The following is a 21295-nucleotide window of genomic DNA, read 5'->3' as shown; positions in this document are numbered from 1 at the left end:
TGCCTATAACCTTCTGGTTGAGATAGGAAATGCATTTGTGCGTTTCTGTGGCAACCCAAAAGGTAATGAAATAAATATTCTGTAAAAGCAGTCATTTTGTGATAGAAGATTTAGTAGTAACAGTTCTTGTGCTTTTACTTCAGATGCCATGGACCAGTACTTGGTGTTAGTCTATGCTGGCCTCACTGGCTCAGTCACTATGATCACTTGTACAGTTTTAGCATTGACCCGACTGGTCTTTGAGTACAAAGGTAATAAGAAAATCTACAATAACTACATTTCAATAGGTTTGATTTTGTAACTGAATTGACTTGATTTTTAAAATCTTAAATATATTTGTATATTTGTTTATATGTTCAGATGCCATTGAAGTTTGTACTATGGAGGGGCTCCTGCACAACATCTGTCTGCTGCTGACTTCTCGAACAAGAGAGATTGTTAAAGCTGCTCTTGGTTTCATAAAAGTTATTCTCTTCGTCATGGATCCCAAAACATTAGCTTCCCACGTCACTGTCATGGTACGCACCATTCTGTTTTTTGCAAAGTTTACTTTTCTGTGATATAGCTAAACATGTGTGCATTACATGGTTAGATGGAGGGCATTGGGAACATTAAAGATGATGTAAGGAGGCACTTTAGGACCAAACTAAAGAACATTTTTACCAGATTCATTAGAAAGTTTGGGTGAGTGATTGTGTCTTTTTTGTATTATCTTTTTGAAGAGTACTCTTGACAGTGGCGTTCAAGATTTGTTTTTTTCTGCTGTTTTTAGGTTTGATTTAGTAAAGAGCATGCTGCCTACAGAGCACCACAAAGTTCTTGCTAATATCCGAAAAGCCGAAGCTCGCAATAAACGTAAAAAGCAGGCTGCAGAACAGCAGGACGACTCTGATGAAGAAGAAGAAACGACTAAAAACAAGGGTGAAAGGTACAGGGCTGCATTTTTTTCAGTAATCAGAATGTTGTTTAATGGAAAACAAGGCAGAGATTACAATAATACTTTTTTTTTATTAGTATTGAAGACATCCTGGCAGAGTCTGACAGTGACATGTCCGAGGATGAAGCAAAACCTAAAAAAGCACAGAAAAAAACAGGCAAACCTAAAGCTAAAGCCTGGCTCAAAGAAGGGGAGGAAGATGATCCACTTAACTTCCTGGATCCAAAGGTTTCCCAGAGAGTCCTAGGTGAGTAAACCAACCAATGTCTCTTTAAAATCATTGTTGCACTGCTACTGTATTTGTCTCATACTTGTTTCCATTGTTGTAGCCACGAATCCAGAGCTGAAAAAGAGCACCAAGAAAGAACATGGCTTCAAGGTGACTTCAGATGGGCGCCTTATCATTAGAGAGGAAGAGGAGGACAATGTTAAAGAGAAAGGTGTGTTTATTTTTTTAGAGTGCATGTGATGATTTTATACTATTTTCATCAAGTCTCCTTCATACATGTTTCAGATGGAGAAATGGATGATATTCTTGAAGAGGCGGGAGTTAAAAGTGTAAGAAGCTCAAGCTGCTTGTTTGTGGGTTTGACCATTTTATCTTGTCATAATTGCTGTGTCTTGGTTTCAGAAAAAGGCACAGCAAAAAAGGTTTAAAGATGATGACTTTGACGAGGAAATGGACATTGAGCCAGATTTAAAATATAAAGGTAAATTAAAAATAACAAAACCAAGGCTCAAGTTTTTGCCTTTGAAAAGATTGATTTAAAACAAAGTTTTTATTTCCCAGCTGGAGGTTCTGGTATTCACAGACCATTATCTAAAGACACTGGTGCCGAGTACAAGTCAAAGGTAGAGTATAAAATTTTATAGTATCTATAAATTACAAAAAAAATTAATAAATAAAATACAAATTTACTTGCATCTTGCTTTTTACAGAAAGGTAAAGGAGACATAAAACAGAAAGGAAAGCTTGATCCCTATGCTTATATCCCACTCAAAAAGGCTCAGCTCAATCGCAGGTATTACAGCTAATTTGGTATATCAAAACAATATTTTTTAAATTTAAGTCAATTATGTGGACAAATACATGTTATATTTTTATTTTAGGAAACGTGCTAAACTTCAAGGCCAATTTAAGGGTATGGTGCGAGGAGCCCAGAAGGGGGCACTATCCGGAAAGAAAATGCAGAAGAAAAAGCGGAAAGCCTGAGGAGTATGACGTGAACAGAATCTGGGTTTGCCCTGTTCTGAAAAGACTATTATTTCATTGTATTTGGTGTGAAACCAAATAACTGAAGATGTGCCTGGGATATTCAGTGACAGAAGAAACACCGTATTTCGTGGTGAAAACTTATCCAAGAAATGTCCTAATATTATTAACTGAAAATAATTGATGGTAACTATTTTACCTAAGATTATGCTAGTTCTGGCCGAAAAAAGTGTATTGATTAATAGTTACATGAACACATTAAATTAAATTTCCTTATTGATACCTCAGCCCTCTGGATCTTTATTAAGTGTTGGGATGTTATGAAGTAATGCAATGTACATATATATTACACAAGATTTATATATTTCAAAATGTACAAAATGAGTCGATCTTTATTTAGACCATTATACTGAAATTTAGAGGCTCCAAAAAAAAAGCATGTTCACTGTAAAGCATTAGAGACCTTTTATTAAAAAAAAAAGCTGTTAGTACAGAAACGATGCAAAGGACCATTTCAGTCTAAAAATGAAAACAGGAAACACAACATTAATACCACAGAGATACAATCATGGTGCAGTCTTTCACTTTACTGTGTTAGTAAGTTATACATTTGATGCAGTGTTGCCTTACATGCCAGACTATCACAATTCACAAGTAATGAAAATGAAAATCCACTGATGGTAGAGGACTTGTTTTCAAACTTGGAAATAAATAAATTGTGGAGATAACTGCCCTGCAGTTGCAATTAGAGGAAAGATGCAGTTGTATAAAACATTAATTTGATACAAAAAGTTGATTATTGGTTGAAAATATGCCATTAGATCCAAGCAACAAAACCCTTGGTGGCTTAGCCACCACAGACTCAGGTAAAGATGAGTGCCTTAAATTTTCAATTAAAACTTAACAAAAACTGAGCATTCACATCCCATAACGGCTTAACCACAAAAACATGCCAAGTTACAAAAAAAGCGCATGACATTTGCCAGGAAATAAGTCCTCAAGTGACTAAAGTGAATTCATTATGCCTCCAAAGAAGATACTACTCCACCTAAAAACTGCCAAGGGATAGATATTTGCTGTCCAGCAACAAAGCAAGGAGCACATTCAAACGTTTGAGGCTCCACGTCTGATCAGAGTCGAGGTGGGGGCCGGGATGGTGGTGGTCCTGGGGGTCCCGGAGGAACTCGTGCTGGAGGTGGGCCTGGAGGGGCTCTGGATACAGGAGGGGGCACACGGGATGGGGGGGTGGAGCGAGCTGGGACTGTGGTGTGAGAGGGGGGAGTGGTGCGAGGACCTCTGGATGGAGGCTTTGTACGAGGCACTGAGTTGGAGACCAAAGGCCGCTCTTCTGTGGAAGGAGCTGGCGAAGTGAGAGAGTGAGGAGAAGGACTGGAGGGCATCCGGTGGTTCAAACTGGGGTCTGGGTGTTTCACACGCTGAAAACTTATGCAGCGACCCTGTCAAAAACATTAAGAATGAAGATATTAACCAGGGATGCCTCAGCAGAGATCAGCAGTTTGGAATTATACAAACCAAAATCATAGTCTATTCAATGTTTAAAGGTCCATTACACAAAATTGATTAGAATGTTATTCCCATCTACCTTGTGATGTCCTTAAGTGGTAGTTTCCAAGTTAACAGCTACCTTTTACCTTCAGTTCAGTAGATTGGCAATTCCAAGACTAAAATCACCCAAATGATTCTGTTGAAGGTATATAAAATTTTAAAACACAGTGGAGCACTCCATGTATTACCACATGATATCACATGGTGTAACAGAGTGAAATTTATAGGGTATGTGTGTTAAACATGTATAAATGAAAGTAAAATGCAACTCCAGGTATGTTTGTGATGAAGAAGCAACATTTCAAAAATAGTGTAATATGGGCCCTTTAAAACAGAAAAAAACAGCCCTAGCATGTTTGTAATGAGTAAAGGCTATTTGCACTGATCCTCGTACAGTTGTATTCGTATCCAAATGCTCTGTGCAGCACCAATGAGTGCCTCAGATCCCTCAGCAAAAGTGTGTTGTGTGAAACATTGCCCACTGTGTCTGACAGAGGCAGTATGTGTTTCATCCTCTTTATACAAACAGAGCAGGCTCTATCTGCCTCCACACCTGCACTACAATCACTGTGATCGGAGCAAAGGCCTCCTCTGACTTCAAGAGGGTGTTTCTGTAGTCCTAACACATGTATGGCCTTTTTCCATCTCAGAACAGAAAGTGGTTTATGTCTTGTGTGGCTTCTAGGAATGTTTTGCATGGGGACTTTTCAATGGGATTACAATGGTTAACACAGGGCCCCTTGACGTTTAGCATAATTTACAAGTGGGGAAGAATAGGAATCTTCTCTTATTGTTCTCATTGATGGCTATCCTCACCACAACATCACTGGCACAACACACTGGCTCTGAGAGAATGTGGGATGGAAGCTGGTATAGACCCCTGTGCTGGAGCCCTTGGTGGTCTGATTATAACACCTTATTAAACAGAGAGGCCCTAAAGTCACCTCAGGGTCATTAAGGAGGGCCTCCGCAGCAGTTAGCTTTGTGACTGAGGGTCTATTGTTAGCGAGGGTATATGAGAGTGGTGTAATTGATTAGGGGTATGCACAGTTGGAGGGGCCGCCTGTTTCGATCTTGAAGTAAAAGAGCCAGTTTGTGAGCAGCAGAACAACACCAGAGACAGCATATGGACACAATGAGAAGACAAGCTCATGAATACTGGGAGTGTTTGTGTGAGATGACTGTAAGCATGCCTCCACCAGAACATATGGCCTGAATGAAGCTACGTGAATGACAGGAATGAGGAAAAAAGAAGGTATGGGGGAGGCTGCAATGCAAAACACAAATTTAAACCAGAGAAATTTTTAATTGTGATTCACCTGATGAATCAAAACTGTCCTACTGTTAAAGATAGGGTGACCAGATATCCCTATTTACCCGGGACAGTCCCAGTTTTGAGCCTGATGTCTCCTGAACCAGCAGATTTATTCAAAACCACTGAATTGTCCCAGTTTTATACAAGAAATGTCCCAGGTGTCCCAATTTTTGACAAATTTGATGCCTGCCAACAGAACAGTAAAAAGAGGCATAAACTGGCATTTATTTAAGTAAAATGCAGAGAAGGATATCTAAAAATGACCAAATCACAAAGAAAATGTGATTATACTGACTCATATGTTAAAAATGAAATGGCTGAGTGCCTAACAATTTTCCTTAATTACACACTCGTCTCTCAATTTTATTATTGCTAACCTCCAAAAACCGAGAGTGTCCCAGTTTTTTATTTTGATAATCTGGTCACCCTTTTTAAATCTTATGTATGTATATGTAAAACATAACATTTTTACTTTTCTCAAATATTATTCAAGACCAGTTTAAATGTTTCATGTCTAAACATAATGGTTTTATAGTATTTAATTATTATTCTGAAGCACATTAAAAGTGTATCTGATTATTTTAAATATATACAGCCATACATTACTTTTTAGACATCAGTTAGCCCATGTGTCATTTTAATGTAAATCAGATTATTTTTCCCCTGACTTCACTTTTTGGCAGTGGTTTACTACGAGCTCTGGATTCTTTTGAGAGAAAAACAGAACCTTAAAAACCCCCAAGCTACACTCCTTTGACCACACACTCTAATTTGTTGTCTTTGCCTTAAGACTTCACCCTTCTCAAGCAAAAATAAAAACACATCTAAAGTTACAATGTATGCACACCTTTTCAACAGAGTTTCATATAAGAGCAAGACGGTTAAATGGCCACATTGGATATGACAGCACAGCATATTATCTTTCATGACATTACAGTAATCCACATGAGAATAACACAGCCGAGGCAACAGTTAAACTCCCTGGATACAAGACAACAACATGCAGAGACTCAGGCAGAGGTCACCTTGGTCATGCTGTGATTATCTCAGCAGAAAATATACAAACTGACAGACATTATAAAAATAGCCAAAGCGTTTATGTCTTGAGAGGCAAAAATGGACACAAAACACAATTTGAGGAAATAAAAAAATACATTATATACTCTTCTGAGAGAAAATATTTGACATAATGTAAAATCTAGTTAAGCTGTGTAAATGAGAATTATTTACTTATCTATTTTGCTTGAAATGTAAATATAGTGTTATAATAACTAGTATGAAAGCTGCTGTCAATTGTAAGTACGTGGAAATGAAATTATGGTGCATTTTGAGGGTGTTAGTGGTAGTTATGAGATTTGTGCAGACAGACTAATTACACAGATGAGGAGCAGCTCTAGTCTATAGTGGTTTTGAGAAGCGTCTCCCTCTCTGTGCTAGTATCACTGCTGAGAGACAAAAGAAGGGAATCTCTTGTGTCACAGTTTGGCTCGTGGCTTTTACATGGCCCATCTGTTTGTGCAGAGCTGACAGACACAGTCAGAGTGACACATAGTAGCACAGTAAGTGAATGTAATGTAAGACACAGGGACAGAGGGAGTAGCAGTAACTGGCAGCACAATGATGACACGTCGTAGATCCAGAGGAGTGATGATAATAAAGGATGAATCGTCAGCTGATGTTTAACAACTCCATGTGACTTACAGATGTGCTTTTTGAGTCACGATTATTAAATGCTCAAAACATATTTGGGACACTATGTAAAATGCAAACTTAACATGCTATGGTTTGCAAATCCTAATGCATATATATAGTATTGTTTGATTGTTCATGATATGTATAGTATATAGCTTACAGTAGCCTATATTTTACAGAAATGTGCATATTTTATACTAGTGATTGGTCCAGACTTCTGCCACATGCCTGGATTTGAATATAGCCTTCGGGAAAAAATAAGCGCCCATCCCTACTTTACAAACAAACATATTTTAATTTGGAAAAAAAAAATAATAATAAAATATCACCAATATTTAGCTGATTAAAAACAATAGTGTCCCTTGAGTGTAGGTCCTAAGGCTAAATTGAGAATTTTTAGTTGTGTGAGATCCCAGCATTTATCCAAATATGGGGCGTATCCTAAAAGAATATGCTAACATACTACCATAACGGCAACATGCTTGGAAGCAGACTGTCTGCAAGAAAAAGCCAAAAGTTTATGTTTGTTAAATCTGTTTTGAATGTGGGTGTTTGAGATGCTTGATGTTTAAACAATCCAACAATTCAGTAATTGTGTGTAGTTATTACAATTTAGAGGCTTGTATGTCTTTTGTGGTGTATTTGACCTCCTGACATCTCTTTGCAAGTTTTTTTCTCCTTGTATCTTTTCATGTGTGCAATGGCATTTTATTTTTCTCGATTAATGGCGCGTGAAGCTATTTCTGTGGGTCATTGTTGCATAGAGTTAAGGACAGCGGCCATGCAAAAAAGACAGACAAAAGCCCTAGAAACTTCTGTACTAAGAAAGATGAATTGTCCAGTCCAGAAACGATGCCAAGATGGAAATAATGAATGAAACAGTAACTTTTATAGACTCCAAATACAGTAAATGCTCATAGTGTTATGCTCTACAGACGACTTGTGTCTTAAAGTGAACAAATGGGTCGAGATACGGCCTGAGTCATGAAAGGCGACATTGACACTGGGCCAGATGCTTCACTATGGCAACCAAAGCAGTGACAAAAACATGTGTGTGATTTTGGGGACATGACGAACAGGATCAAGGGTAACTACTATGGCTATCTTGTTGTTCTTGTTGTTATTTCATACCAAAATTCAAGAAAGCTGGAATGAAATGACCAAGTAACATATAATACTGTTCAGTGGAGCTCCAAATTCAAATTAAATTGCAATTGCTTTTTTGTATCAAGAGCAACACATATGCCTCTAGAAAAAGTTCTGCACATTAATAACTAGAGCTTCACAAATTTTGAAAAAAATGTAATTGTAATTGTGACTTCGAAGTTCTGTGATAGTGGTTAGATTTGCGATATGAGTTTAAATAGTAGGATTCTGTTCAGAGAGCACATTATAAACAACTCCAGTAAACCCAAGCATTTCATGTTTGTAGGGATGCTACATGTATAAGATTTTTATGTAAATTTTCTTTGCAGAGACCATTTTATTATCTAAGTAACTGCAGCCTTTGCAGCAACTCAAATAGCGATTTTGATTTGATTGTAATATACTGTGCAGCCTTAATAATAACAAATTCTTCTGACATGACAGACCTTTAATTTTATATTTGGGATCAAAACTGTACATTTGTTAATGTTAATGTGCATTATTTACAATTACAGCATGCTATTCATTTTTGGCCTGGTCTAACAAAGTACAGTTCACTATGTATGTGCACAAAGGAGGTCTTGATGCAGTCACAGCTGTCTCTTATTCACTTAATCTGTGTAGTGTGACTGTTTGAGAAATCAGTGTGGAGATACATAGCTCACATTTAATGATCTACCATGAGACATTTTTGGTAACTGGTCTTAATCTAGTTGGCTTTCTTCGGTAGCCATTTGCACAGCAACAACAAAAAGTAATTTTTGTGATTTAAAGTGTAACAGGCTGTAATCTACATCATTTTTCCAGGCTTGGAAATGACAAAAAGTTTTTATGTTGTATATATCAAAACGGATCTATTCAGACCATAGACCATACACAGTATATGAGCGGACATAGTTAGCACGCTACCCATCGCGTGCCAAATAGGAAGCGAGCCAGGAGGCTCTTTCGGCTCCTTTTGACCCTTGCTCCAATTGACTTACATTAGGATTTTGTTGCCTCCTTTCTCTGTAACTGTAGCAGTGAGCCTCGTCATTTTGGTCTTAAAATGTTTGGATTAACCCGCTCTACATTATCCTGATTTTTTTTTTTTTTTTTGCTATTTTGTCCCTCAAAAAAATCCTATTCAAAACACAGAGTCTGGCTCCAGATTCACCCGTTTGCATCATGAGCCTCATTTGAGCGGCGCTGAACGCTGTGAGTGATGTCACACTCGCTTAGTCCACTTCTTTTATACAGTCTATGATTCAGACTGGCTTTTAACACTCAGTAATGCAGTGCACAACTTGTTTCATTTAATTGATTAATGTTTGTGCACATTTTTATATTTGATATTTTTAATGTAAAGCACTTTGGTCACCTTGTTGTAAACTTATGTTTGTAAATTTATGAATAAAGTTTGACTGACGTAGAAATAAACATGTAATGTGTGTATGCAGCCTCACCTCATCTCCAGGCAGGGGTCTCATCAGTGAAACTTGGTCATATCCTCTTCTGAACAGAGCTAAAAGAGCATCCAACTTCCCCTGGAGAGAAAGAGACAGAAATATATATGGTAATTCTTGAGGACACTTCACATTTTCTTTATATTACGTCTTTATTATTTTTAAGAGACACACCTTAATGGGTGTGTACCATCTCCTCTGCTGTGGAGGAGGGCGGGAGGGCTTCCTTGGTTTAGGCTCATATGGTTCAAATTCTTGCTCTGGCATCTTTACTACAGCATTTTTGGGTTTGTCCAGTTTGGCGCCTTCTTCTGTGGACCCCTTCTCACCCCACCGCACCTTGTAAATAATAAAATATAAACAACTTACAAATCACAATGGGTCTAGTACAACTCTTTATGTTTTGTAATTACCTCCATCCGCTTTATCCCTCCTACGCCTCTTCCTCCGTAATAGGATGCATCCACTGTGGGCCACTTCTTCTTAGGCATTCCATCGTCCTCATCTGATTCCTTTTTTAAGAAAACTGGAAGTTACATTTATTGTCTACATAATGCATTGTGTAGAGTTATGTGAAAAGGTTTATACACCCATTGAATTTTATACATAATTATTAGACTAAATTAACTAACCCATGATTTAGCAAAAGGTGTATGTTTACTGAGAGTTTCTGAGAGGATTTTATTAATAAGACATTACTACATTTGAAAAGTCTTTGTTGTGATTGGCAACATTTTTGTGGGACAATTGAACAAAAGTGAAAGAATGAAAGAAATATACAAGGGTGTGCTAAATTGTGCATTATGAAAAGGTAATAACAGAAGAAGAATATCTGACTGGTTCTGGGGGAGGTGGAGGCGGAGGTTCTTTGATGACCTGAGGGTTTAAAAAACAACTTCATGAGCAAAATTATGTTGATAATGATGTAGATAAAACAGTTGCATCTCAGCATTACAACTCACCACAGTGCAACATAGAGGCCAGAACCACCACATCAGCAGCAGTGCCAACAGCAAAAACACCACCAGGAGAGAGATCAGCACAATTGTCCCATCAAACTAAGAATAATACAAATATGTTTAAACATGGAGCAAACCAGCTAGTAGTGGCAATTGATTTTGATAGGGTTAACGCAAAGTGAAAGTACTCACAGCCTCCTCTGATGAGAGACACAACAGAGGAGAGCTACGAGAGGAAGAACAAAGCAGGAAGACAAAAGAAAACAAACAAGATAGAAAGAAAAGTTTATTTTGAAAAGTAGCATGCCATTACACACCGCTCAGAATACTAGTATTTATGGTAGTATAAATGTAGAGATGTCCACTTACACATTCTGTGGTAGTGATATGTACAGAGCTGGTGATGTAGGTGAGGCCTTCATTCATGCTCACCTGTAAGTAAATAACCCTGAAAAACACACATAATTATGTAATAACAACTGGTTATGGACTGGACATGGTCTTGTCCTGGTTTGAACCCAAATAATAGTATACTAGGTTTGGTCTGATGTAGATGAAATTGCCAGCCCTGTACTCTACACTATTATAACATGCAGGGACTTGCACCAGTAATGAAGTAGATATAGCTAACTGCTGTAACCTTTGCATGAACAAAAATATGCTGACTATGAACCAGAGCATTAACAGGTCAAGTCGTTCCACACCCACAAGAGGAATTTCTTCATTTTTGGATCTAATCCCCCCAGACATATGAGACAAAAAACAAAACAAAACAGATAATAAATAAACACAAGTACCTTAATTTATCCAAGAGCAGAAGAAACAGAGATAAAATAAAGTCTTAAATTTAGAGGAGGGCATGGCTATTTTAACCCCTAGTATCTGTTTTCATTAGTTTAGAACACAAAATAAAAAAGACACATACTTCTTACAGTCATTCACTATTTCTTATGTTGTCTGTCTAATTATACATGGACCAGGCATGTACATTTTGACTTGGAAACAACTGCTTTCCTATTTTGGTTTGGGGTGGGAGGGCAAGGACAGGGGGGCTTTCACTTGAGTATTTAGGTCTGAGTTGGGGTGACAAGGGGGGATGGTGAGGAGGTCTTCCTGTTTTACATCTCATCAGAGCATCCCGCCCCTTAAGACCCCCTGAGACCCCCCCAGACCAGCCCTCAATGTTTCCCCTCATTTCCTCAGTGCTGACACTGGCTTGGTTTATAACATGTGTTGACATACACAAAGACATGCAGGTGTTTTTATCCCCTCCGATAATTTATCCCCTCTCCACCACAATATAGACAACCCACATTTCAGGCAGCTTCAGATATCAACCCATATCAATCAACAGTCTGCTCCCTGCATAAGTCTGTGCCCTGTGTGCATGTGAACAGGAAGGAAAATCAGCATCCGGGAGGTTCCCAGTCAAAATACATTTGGCCGATGACAGCATCAATGACTTCATTGTATGAGACAAAGCCTGAGAAAAACATATATGAAGAGAAAGAGTTCTGGTGATGCTGAGAGTCAGGCCAAAAATCACTCTGTGAGGCGTTCAAAGAAAAAGTGATGACAATGTCATGCATATTTAGGTGGTTTTATTTCTGGTAGAAATAAATGTGTGTGTTTTTTTTTCTTAAATACACAAGCTTTATAATTCAAATTAATTCTATTTAATTATGCATGTTTTTCTTATTATGTTTTGCTGCTCTGACATCACATCTTTTTAAATAGCTTGGAAAAACAAGACAGAATATCATCTCAATATCATGTCTATAAATAATATACATTTTGTTATGTTTATTATTAAACCATATCTTCCAATTGTTTATATTAATAATTATTTTTACTTAGTCACCCTGTGTGTATTTCTTGGTTGCTTTGTAAACATTGCTTATAGACATGATATGATCAAATTAGAGCACAAATCTGAGTGACAGCAACAAGACAGACAATGTCTAGGAGGTGTCCTGAGCTCGGGGCTCCCAGTGTATATTTATGCACTGCGCTCTAGGCAGTCTGGGGTCTGAGCAAGAATGAAGAAGGTCATCCAAAGAAGCCCAATGTCTGCTGAAAACGGTCTTTTATTTTTAACAGGAATCACAACAGTCTGTCTATGAGGAGCCACATTCAGTGATGTGCAAAGGTCCTCTCCAGGAGGTTCTCATTAAGTTGTGTTTCTGGGCTCTGCTGCTGTTGTCCCTGTGTGATTGGTGTCTGCCTTCGTTAGCAGTGACAAACTCTGATTGATCACAGACTCAATGACTTTGACACTAATTTGTTGAAGGGCAGCTGACTTTGGAGCCTACCAAACTATGGATGATATGACAATTAGACACAAAGAGAAATAAATCAGGGCTAAACACATGTGTCCAAATGTCTAATGAAAATGCTTCATGTCACAAGGATAGTCAATCTACTTACTTGCCAACCTCCTCTACCACAGGAGCAGGACAAAGAAGGAATGTGTCTTCTATTTCAGCTGGTCTTTCATCTGTGGCAAGACAAATTCTCATAAATAAAGTTTTTTTTCTCAAATGTATATATGCCAGTGATTTCAGGACTTTTAATCAGACATACCCACTGTATGTGTCTCATTAAGTTTAAAACTGCAGAGGACTTGGTTAATGTTTCTGGCATGGAGAAACCCATTTCCTCGCACCACAACCTGGAAATTCACTGAAACAGGTCCAAAGAGCAGGGAATTATTTTCAATTTAAATCTTAATCTTACAAATCTTGTCTGTACATGACAGTGTTTGGAAATGCTGTCTCCACTGAAACGACATAAATTCTTCTGGTCTAAAAGAGGGCAGATATCGGTTTAAAGTCGAAGTCTAAACAGTGAAAACACCGCATGCTTCATTGCTGCTTGTTTATATCAGTGTGCATTGGCTGCGTGTGTGGAAAGGCCATAATATGCTCCAATGGTGCTAGTGCTAAAGTGCTGCTATTCTGTGCTGCAGCCAGGAGGCCTGTGCATGTGTTTGTGTGCAGTGTTGACCTTTAGCTTCCCTGGGGCACTGTTAAAGCTCCTGAAAGAGACTTGCCAGCATATGTCCCTGTGTCTGTGTGGATGCTCAGCAGCATATGCTAGAGAGCAGAAAACACTATTGCTTAAAAACATGGCCGCAGGGCAGACTACAGTAGAACTGCACTCTCAAAGTTGTTCTGATTTATAGGCCGTGTGAACTGTTTGTCTTTTCAGATGTAACTGAAAATAACATTGCAATTTAGTTGCATGTTGCAGAATAAATTGTAATATCCTGAGAGTTTTATTAACCATCAGTAGAGGTTTATTAGCCATCAGTATGTGGCCCAACACCCAGAGGCATGAAACCTCAAGATATTGTTATAAAAAAGACTTGTCAGTGGGTCCCTCTACAACAGCATGTTTTAATACCTCATGTCCTTGTATTTATACACTGAGTGAGAGGCTTCATCTAGCTTGAGACACCTTTAACATTTTGGCTGCAGCGTGAAGATCACTGGATAAAAGCATCAGGGCGGGCATTATTTATATCTAAAGGTCAGAGGAGACAAAAACTTGCTTGTATAGCACTGATTACAACTAGTTGATGCTGCTCAGTTATAATATTTCATTGTTATTTATATGTCACATAAGTGAAGAGTTCTCAGGCTGTCCACTCTCCCTGACACACACACGGTTTGATGGGCTAAAAGGTCAGTACTGTCACATGCTGCTGGTACAGGCCTCTGCCACATGTCCATTTGCATCTACACCTGAACGTTTGACAAGGTCTCTGCCTGTATAAATGTGTGACATTAAACATGTAGAGGGCAGCGTGCTTGTGTGAGAAATTGGAATATGTCCGAACCTTGGCTCTTCAATCATGTTAGTGCAGTGAGACACTGAAGGACAGGGAGGGGCCAGGGAAACAGGGACAGCATGGAGGACAGGGTTAGACGTTAATGAAAGCAGCAATCTTCGCTGTCATGTCACATCTAAAGCGCCGCTGCATGAGTGTGTGTGTGTGTTTGTGTGTGCATGAGTGTATATTTAGAGGGTATTTATCACATTGTGGGGACTAAAATCTGTATACACACACACTCACATCATGGGCGCCTGCCTCAATAAATTCTTTATTATCAACAACATGATTAAAAGTCAAAATGCAAGTTAAAATAAGTAAAGGTTAGGGTTTAGGTTAAGGTTAAGGAAGTAATATTATACTTAGCCAAAGTAATGTCCCCTAAAAGCATGGGAACCTATTGTGTGTGTGTGCTGTCAGCTCCGATAGTGTGGCCTAATGCTCACTGTCCAGTCTGATGGCCTGTTTGCGGCAGCCCGGACCGGTCACTTCACATCAGTGTAAGGGGCTTATATGTGCCCGTCATACACATATGCACAGAAGATATGGTCAAAACAAGGAAATGTAGAGGAGACAGAAACACACTGTCACAATACCTATGTGCAATGTCATTTTGTATGAATACTTCAGTGCACAGATCAGAGGAGATGCTTCCTAATATCTGCATTAAATTCAAGTGCAGCAAAGAAGACTACACTGGACAGGTCTTTCACCCTGCATTTATTTTCAACCAGTTAAAAACCCTTTTTTGTGTTTCTGATTAAACAGGCACTTTTAAAATAACACACAAACTGTTGCCCTTTATTAATTAGGCCAGAAACAAGTCTCCTGCGTCTCTTAGTTCACTGACCATTACACTACTCATCAATCGAATAATAAATTAAGCTGTGGGGGGCAGTGGGCACATGTCGTCAGACTCACTAGCGTTTGGTGTTTCACAACACTAATATTTCTTTTTTATGTGTGCTTCATGGTCTTCTCAGCACACTGTTTTGTTTTTTCCCTGTATTTCATAATGGATGCTGATCTCTAGTGGTTGTCTGGGCAGCACAAATGCACTCTTTTAAGTGAGTCTTAATAAGGTCATGTCAAAGCTCATTCATCCTGGAGTCTGCAGATAAAGACCCTGCTGCAGAGTCTGGTCGCTCGTACCACATTTCCCACTCTAATAAATTGATGTCCAAAAGCACAACAGTACACACTGGCACACTGGAGCAGAGGTTATAGGGTGATACATCCACAAGGCTGTTTAGCATATAGGATGTGGCAAACTAGGCCAGAGGGGCAGTCACGCTTAAAGATTCATTGCAAATTTTTCTGACCACCCCTCCTCCTGTCCCCTTCACCTCCTTTATTTTGTTGCCCACATGCTGAGCTACAGCGGCTATGCTAATTTCCCCCGGCCGTGAATGACAATACGGTCTGTGTCACTGTGCGCTCATAAGCGTCCATGCAATTACTACAGTCCAGAGGCTCTAGATGACTGTCATCTGACACAATCGCACACTGGAGAAGCCCCTTTTTGGATTAGAGGGGGACTCTTACCTCCTGCACACACGCTGGATGGATCTGCAGCTAGAATTTCAATACAGGACTTCTTTATGATCTGGAAAGAAGATAAAAGTCTTAGAAATTGTTTTATTTTGACAGAAGTCATAAAACTTCATACCGAGTCTATGATTCCCCTGAGGGCCTGGAAGCCCCCCCACACAGGAAACACATGTTCCATGGTATCTGCTATAGTTGCAAGCTGCAAACATATAAACATCTTAACTTTCCCCCTCCAAAAAAAACAAACCAAAAAAAACTTTGAAAGTACGTAAGTATCTTACCTGGGTCTGGTTGAAGTCTTTCACACCAACACAGTAAACTATGGCTCCCATTTTTCTGGCCCTCTGAGCCTACAAATACAAAAACATCTCTGTAAAGTCTATTTTTGTTCCTAAAGATAAAAATTTAATACTTTCTTTTTTACCTCTCTCTGTGCAGTATCAAACTGCCACTCGTTCAACTCTCCATCTGTCAGAGCAATTATTACACTGGCCGTTCCTGTGAATACAAAATCATTCTAACAAATGTTTCTGGGTTTCTGATAATTTGCTGTTTTTTAAATTACAGATGACTACAGAACTATGACTACAAACAGACTACAGAAGAGTACCTTGCTTTTCTTGATGAATTTGTGCATTAGCCTGTAAAATTGAATATAATCAATACACAGTACAGTGACACATACATTTAAATGAGTCAGACAAAACATAAATTCCTTCCTATAAAAATAAAAATAAATAAATATGACAGTGAGTATAAAAAGCTTTACCATCTCCAGTCCGAGGTTCATGTATGTGTCTCCACCAGGGACCACTTTCTTCAGAGCCATTAAGCCTCCAGTGATAGCTTCCCTAAAAGCAAAACAAATAACTAGATCAATAACACAGGGCAGCTAATTCAGCATATACAATGTGCATCTGGTTTGTACATTTATAAAGGGTAGGCATAATAAGCTTAAGCTTCAGCCTACACCTTTTCTGTCTGTGTATGTTAAATATGACTGTCTGTGAATTAATGTGAAAATATATCTGTGACTGAAATAAATATATAATCAAATTAAATAAAGCAATGTACATAATAGGTGTTTTAGCACCTGTTCTCTGTGAGCTTCATGATGACCCTTCCTTGAGTGGAGAAGACAATGAAAGACATCCTGAGCATGGGACTGCAAACACAAATAATATTCAGACCAAAGAAATACAGAGATCGACCACCAACTCAGTGCACTCAATTCAAGTCAAGTGCTTACCTGATAAACTTTTCTGCAAGTTGCTCAACAAAAGAATAAATCTCTGTCCAGTGATGTTTCACACTGCCCGATCTGCAATGTAACAAAATCAGTTAGTTGAATGTATTTATATATCTGCTATCTGTAACTAAACTTACTGTAATTCAATATCTTTGTAGCAATATATTGTGCTTCCAAATGTGTTATTGTGACAGGGCTATTATTTACTGTTGATATAGTAATTAAAAATCATAGTGCATGCCTGTATTGTAGCCACAGTACAATTATATAAATGCAGCATCATTCCCACACACCAGCCAGTCACCTGTCAAATTGAGGTCTGACAATTAAGCTGCTGAGTATGAGTGTCCAAATGAAGACCTATCCCTGGGGAAAGCTAATGGTGGCTAATTGGTGGCAGGCCAGGGGGTTAGAGTCAGACAGTGACAGATGTAGGCCTGTGCCTCTAGCAGGGACAGAGTAGCAGGCAGCTGTGCCATGTTTTACCGTGTCCCTTTGCCTTATGTGAGACCATGAGGACCAACAGATGTCCCAAGGAGGGCAGCCAGTCTAACAACAGGTTGGGGGTTCGAGCAGTGAAAAGACGGCAGCACAGACAACAGAGGGGCACAGGAGTGACCCAAAGATGAGGGCATTGTCAGTGTGAGGGTCTATTGAAGGACACATCAAACGGCCCAGTTACCCTTACCCAAACTAAAGCAAAGTCGTAAAAGGAGAAAAGCACTCACATTCATCAGTGCAGTAATGCTCTTTTGACCAGTAGTGAGTGGAAATCTGCTTCCTGCCCCACTGCTCTACTTAAACAGGCAGAATTACAAACTAAAAACCCAATTCAATCCACTCAATTACTGTAAACATTTGCAGCACTTATGTTTATAAATTATTTATTATAGAGTAGTAATTTAGCATCTCTAAAGCATGCATTTAATATAAATAAATCATGTTTTTTTCTTGTGTGCTTTATTAATGTTATATAATTTGTCAGCATCTGTGGAATTACAATAGAAGACATTCTGATTTTCTGTATTTTCATTTTCAATAAGTGCACAAGAAATAAAACAATGGAGCTGTTGCTAGCAATCAGCCCTCAACTGAACAGTATTGTTGTCACAAACATTGCAGACTCCAATCACAGAAAAATCTGCCAAATCACCATGAAACTATGGTAACCAAAGAAATAAAATGCACACAAAAATAAAACATTAGTCATGGCGATTTCCACTGCATACAGGCAGACAAATACAATGTAGAATACAGATCTATGGACATTGTGATGTACCAACACTGTGATGGTCTAATATTGAAACATTCCCAAACACTATGCTAAGAGAAAATACTGTGTCTATTCACTCCTTTAACATTACACCTCTTTTTGTGGGACACCAAATAGAGGAGAAGAATGCAGCCTGGTATTTAGAGTGGTGTCAGACATGGAAGAGGAATGCATGAGACTGAGTTGCTCTAGTTTAATTTGAGGTAGTACATTTTTACATATCTAATATCTGAACACAGACAGGCAAGACATAACTGGGAATCTATAGTGATGAGATAAATCACATTAAAGGGCTCTGTTATAATGTTATTTCCTCATTAAAAATATGCTTTGAGTAGTGTTTTGGTTTGTTCATGCATGCTTAACACACAAACCTGCATATTTTGACTGAGGATTTCTCTCACACAGAAATCACTCTGTCCCACCTTGTGATGTCATATGGTAATATAGTCCACTGCCCACAGTTTTTTTTTTTTTTTTTTTACTTTTTAAACCCCATACACCTTCACTAGAATCATGTAAAGGTAGCCCTTAACTTAAAAAACTACTGCTTCATGACATCACAAGGTGGAACAGAGCAATTTGAAATTTGGAGATGTAGACAGACGAATAATGAAGAGTTACTCAAACATGTATGAAACAAAACACAACCCCGGGTATGTTTTTGAGGAGGTAATAATAACATTATAACATGGCTTAAAGCTCACAAGAGTCAATTTTGTGTAATATAGGACCTTTTAAAGTGCACTTGATTGTGGTCATAGACAGTGCATGGCATTTAGGAGGTGAATAAAACCAGTGATGTGTGCTGACGTGAGGAGAAAGAGCAGAGGCTTCCTGAAGGCCTGTTACGCAGCAGGTCCATTCATACAAACAGGGGCCATGTGCAGCCAGTCTCCAGAAAAACACAAAAATTTTATACTAGAATAACAAAGACCCTTATAGGAATATCAGTAAATTAACACTTACTAGTTTTGAAAAAGTGGTTTGCCTGGAGTAGTCCACAGTATGGCATTTAAGTTATCTAACTCCATTAAAACTAGCAGATCACGCATTAGGTGCGCAAGGTACAGGTCAGAGCAGTGTAGAGACGACCTTGTTCACATAAGAATGTTTTTCACAGTATTTTGATATGTAATTGAATAAAAGTATGAGATGGAAGATGCCATATAATCTCCATGAATTTATTTTTAAAGTTTCCACCCCTTTGCTTACATACTGTTTTTAATCACTTTAAAAGTCAAGTTTGGAGTTGAATGGAAAACTCCCACTCGGCATGTTTTGACAGGTTTAGTGTCCAAATGCAAGTGCCTTTCATGCAGAGTGCTAGATATGACAAAAAATTTCATTATATTGTACAAGTCAGCATGAACACTGTATGGGGCTGCCATGTTCTGTGTTGAATAGCAATACACCTATCTACAAGGACAGCTTAGGAATGTTCAGACAACCAAGAGACAGCCAAGAGTGGCACAAGATTATTATATAAAAAGACTACATGTTTTTAAGTGTGTCTCTGTAATGGAAAGTTTTACTCTATGAAACTCGTCCTTCAGTGCCACCGAGGCAACCTGTGAGTGGGGAGCCACAGTACAGCTCTGGGGACCATCTCCAGATGTTGAGCTAGACTTGGTCAGAGCTACCTTAGTTAATACGGGGTTAGCCAACACAGTATGTATAAGTATGAATATTGATATGTTAACTCAGTAGGCCTGGACTGACTCAGTGTTCTGCAGGATGCGGTGAGCTCACTGTCTGAGGTGCTCTGAGCTGCTGTGGGCAGCTGTGTCCGCAAGCGTCATCAGCCTGAAATCCTATCCATCTGCACGCCCTGCCCACATCCCGAATGCCTGTTTGTCTCACCAGATACAGAATAGCGGACTGAAGGAAAATTCAATATTATTTACAGTTAACATCTCTGCAACAATACATTATGAAAAGATACAAAGGGTTTTCTTTAAGATAATCAGTTCTGAATGCATGAGTGCTTACTTGGATGAACCTAAACCAACCATAACAGTCCTTTATTTTCAAGTGATTTTAAGTATTTAGTAAAACATAAACAGGTGAATGCTTTAGGTCAGATTGCATAACCACGCACAGTTTGGTTATAGTTTCCCAATAGCCGAAGAACTGATATATGACTGATGCGCTTCGTGTCTCCAAACAACTGGGTGGTTGCATGGCAATGCGCAACGGCTAGAAATGAACAACGCCATAAATAAAACGGGACACTCACTTGTCCAGAACAAAGTAGAGGTCGAAAGCGCCTTGACAGGACCTCTCCTCCTCCTGTTGAAGCTCTCCATTCACTGCGCTCTCAACAATGAGAAGTCCGAGCGCAGCTACAGCGAGCAACACGCCACTCTGCCTCCTCGCCATCTTTCCCGGTTTCTGCTTACTTCTCCACCGCCGTGACAGCATTAAAATCCTCACATTTTGCCTTAATTTGCCTTCCAACACAACTTTACGTCAGTGTTGATTAGTTTATAAGTGTTTTGAAAAGAGCAAATGCTTGAAGTTGTCTGTTGTTGTTCCGAGCTATGCCGGCTCCTCAAATCTTCCCTGCGCTTTCAGTGGAGTAAAAAAGAACTGGGGCAGAGGAGGAGAGGAGCGACACCCGAGGAGACAAGCTAAAGTCCACTTTAACAGCCAGGCAACCTCAAATACACACAAATGCACTTGAGGAAAAGATTCATACGTATTGGGTAATTTTTTTTTAAAAGCACTTATTGGCTTGTCCAAAAGCACATAAAATGATTATACTATTTTGGCAGATTTTCACATAGTTGATGTTGTGAAAACCTGCAAATCATTATTTACATTCCTCCTCCAGAGAAAGATTTCATCTGTTCCATCACACAAGTGGCTCAGTGCCCTACTCATTTAGCCTATGAGGAAGTGTCGGATTATTCTCTGTGTTTTTACTGTTTCATTCATGTTAATTTACCATGCAATATAGAAGTCACTGAGTTCTTTAACGTGATGTGTTGTTTGGATTTTAAAATTTCAGTGAGGTTGGGATATGATGTAGTATGGACTTTGGCCTGTATATGGGACAGCAAAGGGGTGGGTGTGGACCTTTAACTTATACCATTCCATGATAATATATAT

The 21295-nt window shown here is 38.8% G+C and overlaps 2 protein-coding genes across 2 annotated transcripts; one reads left to right on the top strand and one right to left on the bottom strand.

Moving 5' to 3' along the window:
* The first annotated feature begins 6 nt into the window (after positions 1-6).
* Positions 7-2437, top strand: LOC129411637 (RRP12-like protein). The gene is made up of 12 exons (XM_055163063.1): positions 7-62; positions 144-251; positions 361-518; positions 593-684; positions 773-928; positions 1015-1184; positions 1267-1377; positions 1452-1495; positions 1569-1647; positions 1728-1789; positions 1877-1959; positions 2048-2437. Exons 2-12 carry the CDS (start codon positions 149-151, stop codon positions 2148-2150), a joined length of 1161 nt encoding a protein of 386 aa, XP_055019038.1. The 5' UTR covers positions 7-62; positions 144-148; the 3' UTR covers positions 2151-2437.
* A 146-nt stretch (positions 2438-2583) lies between these two features.
* antxr1d (ANTXR cell adhesion molecule 1d) lies at positions 2584-20765 on the bottom strand. Its single transcript, XM_020921058.2, has 18 exons — positions 20421-20765; positions 16909-16980; positions 16753-16824; positions 16429-16510; positions 16270-16300; positions 16084-16157; positions 15941-16009; positions 15778-15858; positions 15654-15714; positions 12857-12955; positions 12701-12770; positions 10643-10721; positions 10277-10372; positions 10152-10190; positions 9728-9826; positions 9489-9653; positions 9315-9395; positions 2584-3607 (listed from the first exon to the last, which is right to left on the bottom strand). The coding sequence occupies exons 1-18, from the start codon at positions 20603-20605 to the stop codon at positions 3281-3283; spliced, it is 1782 nt and encodes a 593-aa protein (XP_020776717.1). The 5' UTR covers positions 20606-20765; the 3' UTR covers positions 2584-3280.
* Between the last annotated feature and the right edge of the window lie 530 nt (positions 20766-21295).

Source organism: Boleophthalmus pectinirostris, unplaced genomic scaffold (assembly GCF_026225935.1).
Source record: "Boleophthalmus pectinirostris isolate CB_2022bp ecotype Guang Dong unplaced genomic scaffold, ASM2622593v1 HiC_scaffold_5, whole genome shotgun sequence".
Classification (NCBI taxonomy): domain Eukaryota; kingdom Metazoa; phylum Chordata; class Actinopteri; order Gobiiformes; family Gobiidae; genus Boleophthalmus; species Boleophthalmus pectinirostris.
This window is presented reverse-complemented; position numbering and strand designations above follow the sequence as displayed.

What these genes read in the sequence shown, in the direction of transcription:
- LOC129411637 (XM_055163063.1), top strand. Translation starts at nt 149, where the DNA reads ATGGACCAGTACTTGGTGTTAGTCTATGCTGGCCTCACTGGCTCAGTC. An exon ending in GCCAGATTTAAAATATAAAG is followed by an intron (nt 1,648 to 1,727) that starts GTAAATTAAAAA and finishes TTTATTTCCCAG; the next exon opens with CTGGAGGTTCTGGTATTCAC. An exon ending in AAGGCTCAGCTCAATCGCAG is followed by an intron (nt 1,960 to 2,047) that starts GTATTACAGCTA and finishes TTTTTATTTTAG; the next exon opens with GAAACGTGCTAAACTTCAAG.
- antxr1d (XM_020921058.2), bottom strand. Translation starts at nt 20,605, where the DNA reads ATGCTGTCACGGCGGTGGAGAAGTAAGCAGAAACCGGGAAAGATGGCG. An exon ending in CTTGCAGAAAAGTTTATCAG is followed by an intron (nt 16,825 to 16,908) that starts GTAAGCACTTGA and finishes TTGTGTTTGCAG; the next exon opens with TCCCATGCTCAGGATGTCTT. An exon ending in TCAGGGGAATCATAGACTCG is followed by an intron (nt 15,715 to 15,777) that starts GTATGAAGTTTT and finishes TCTTCTTTCCAG; the next exon opens with ATCATAAAGAAGTCCTGTAT.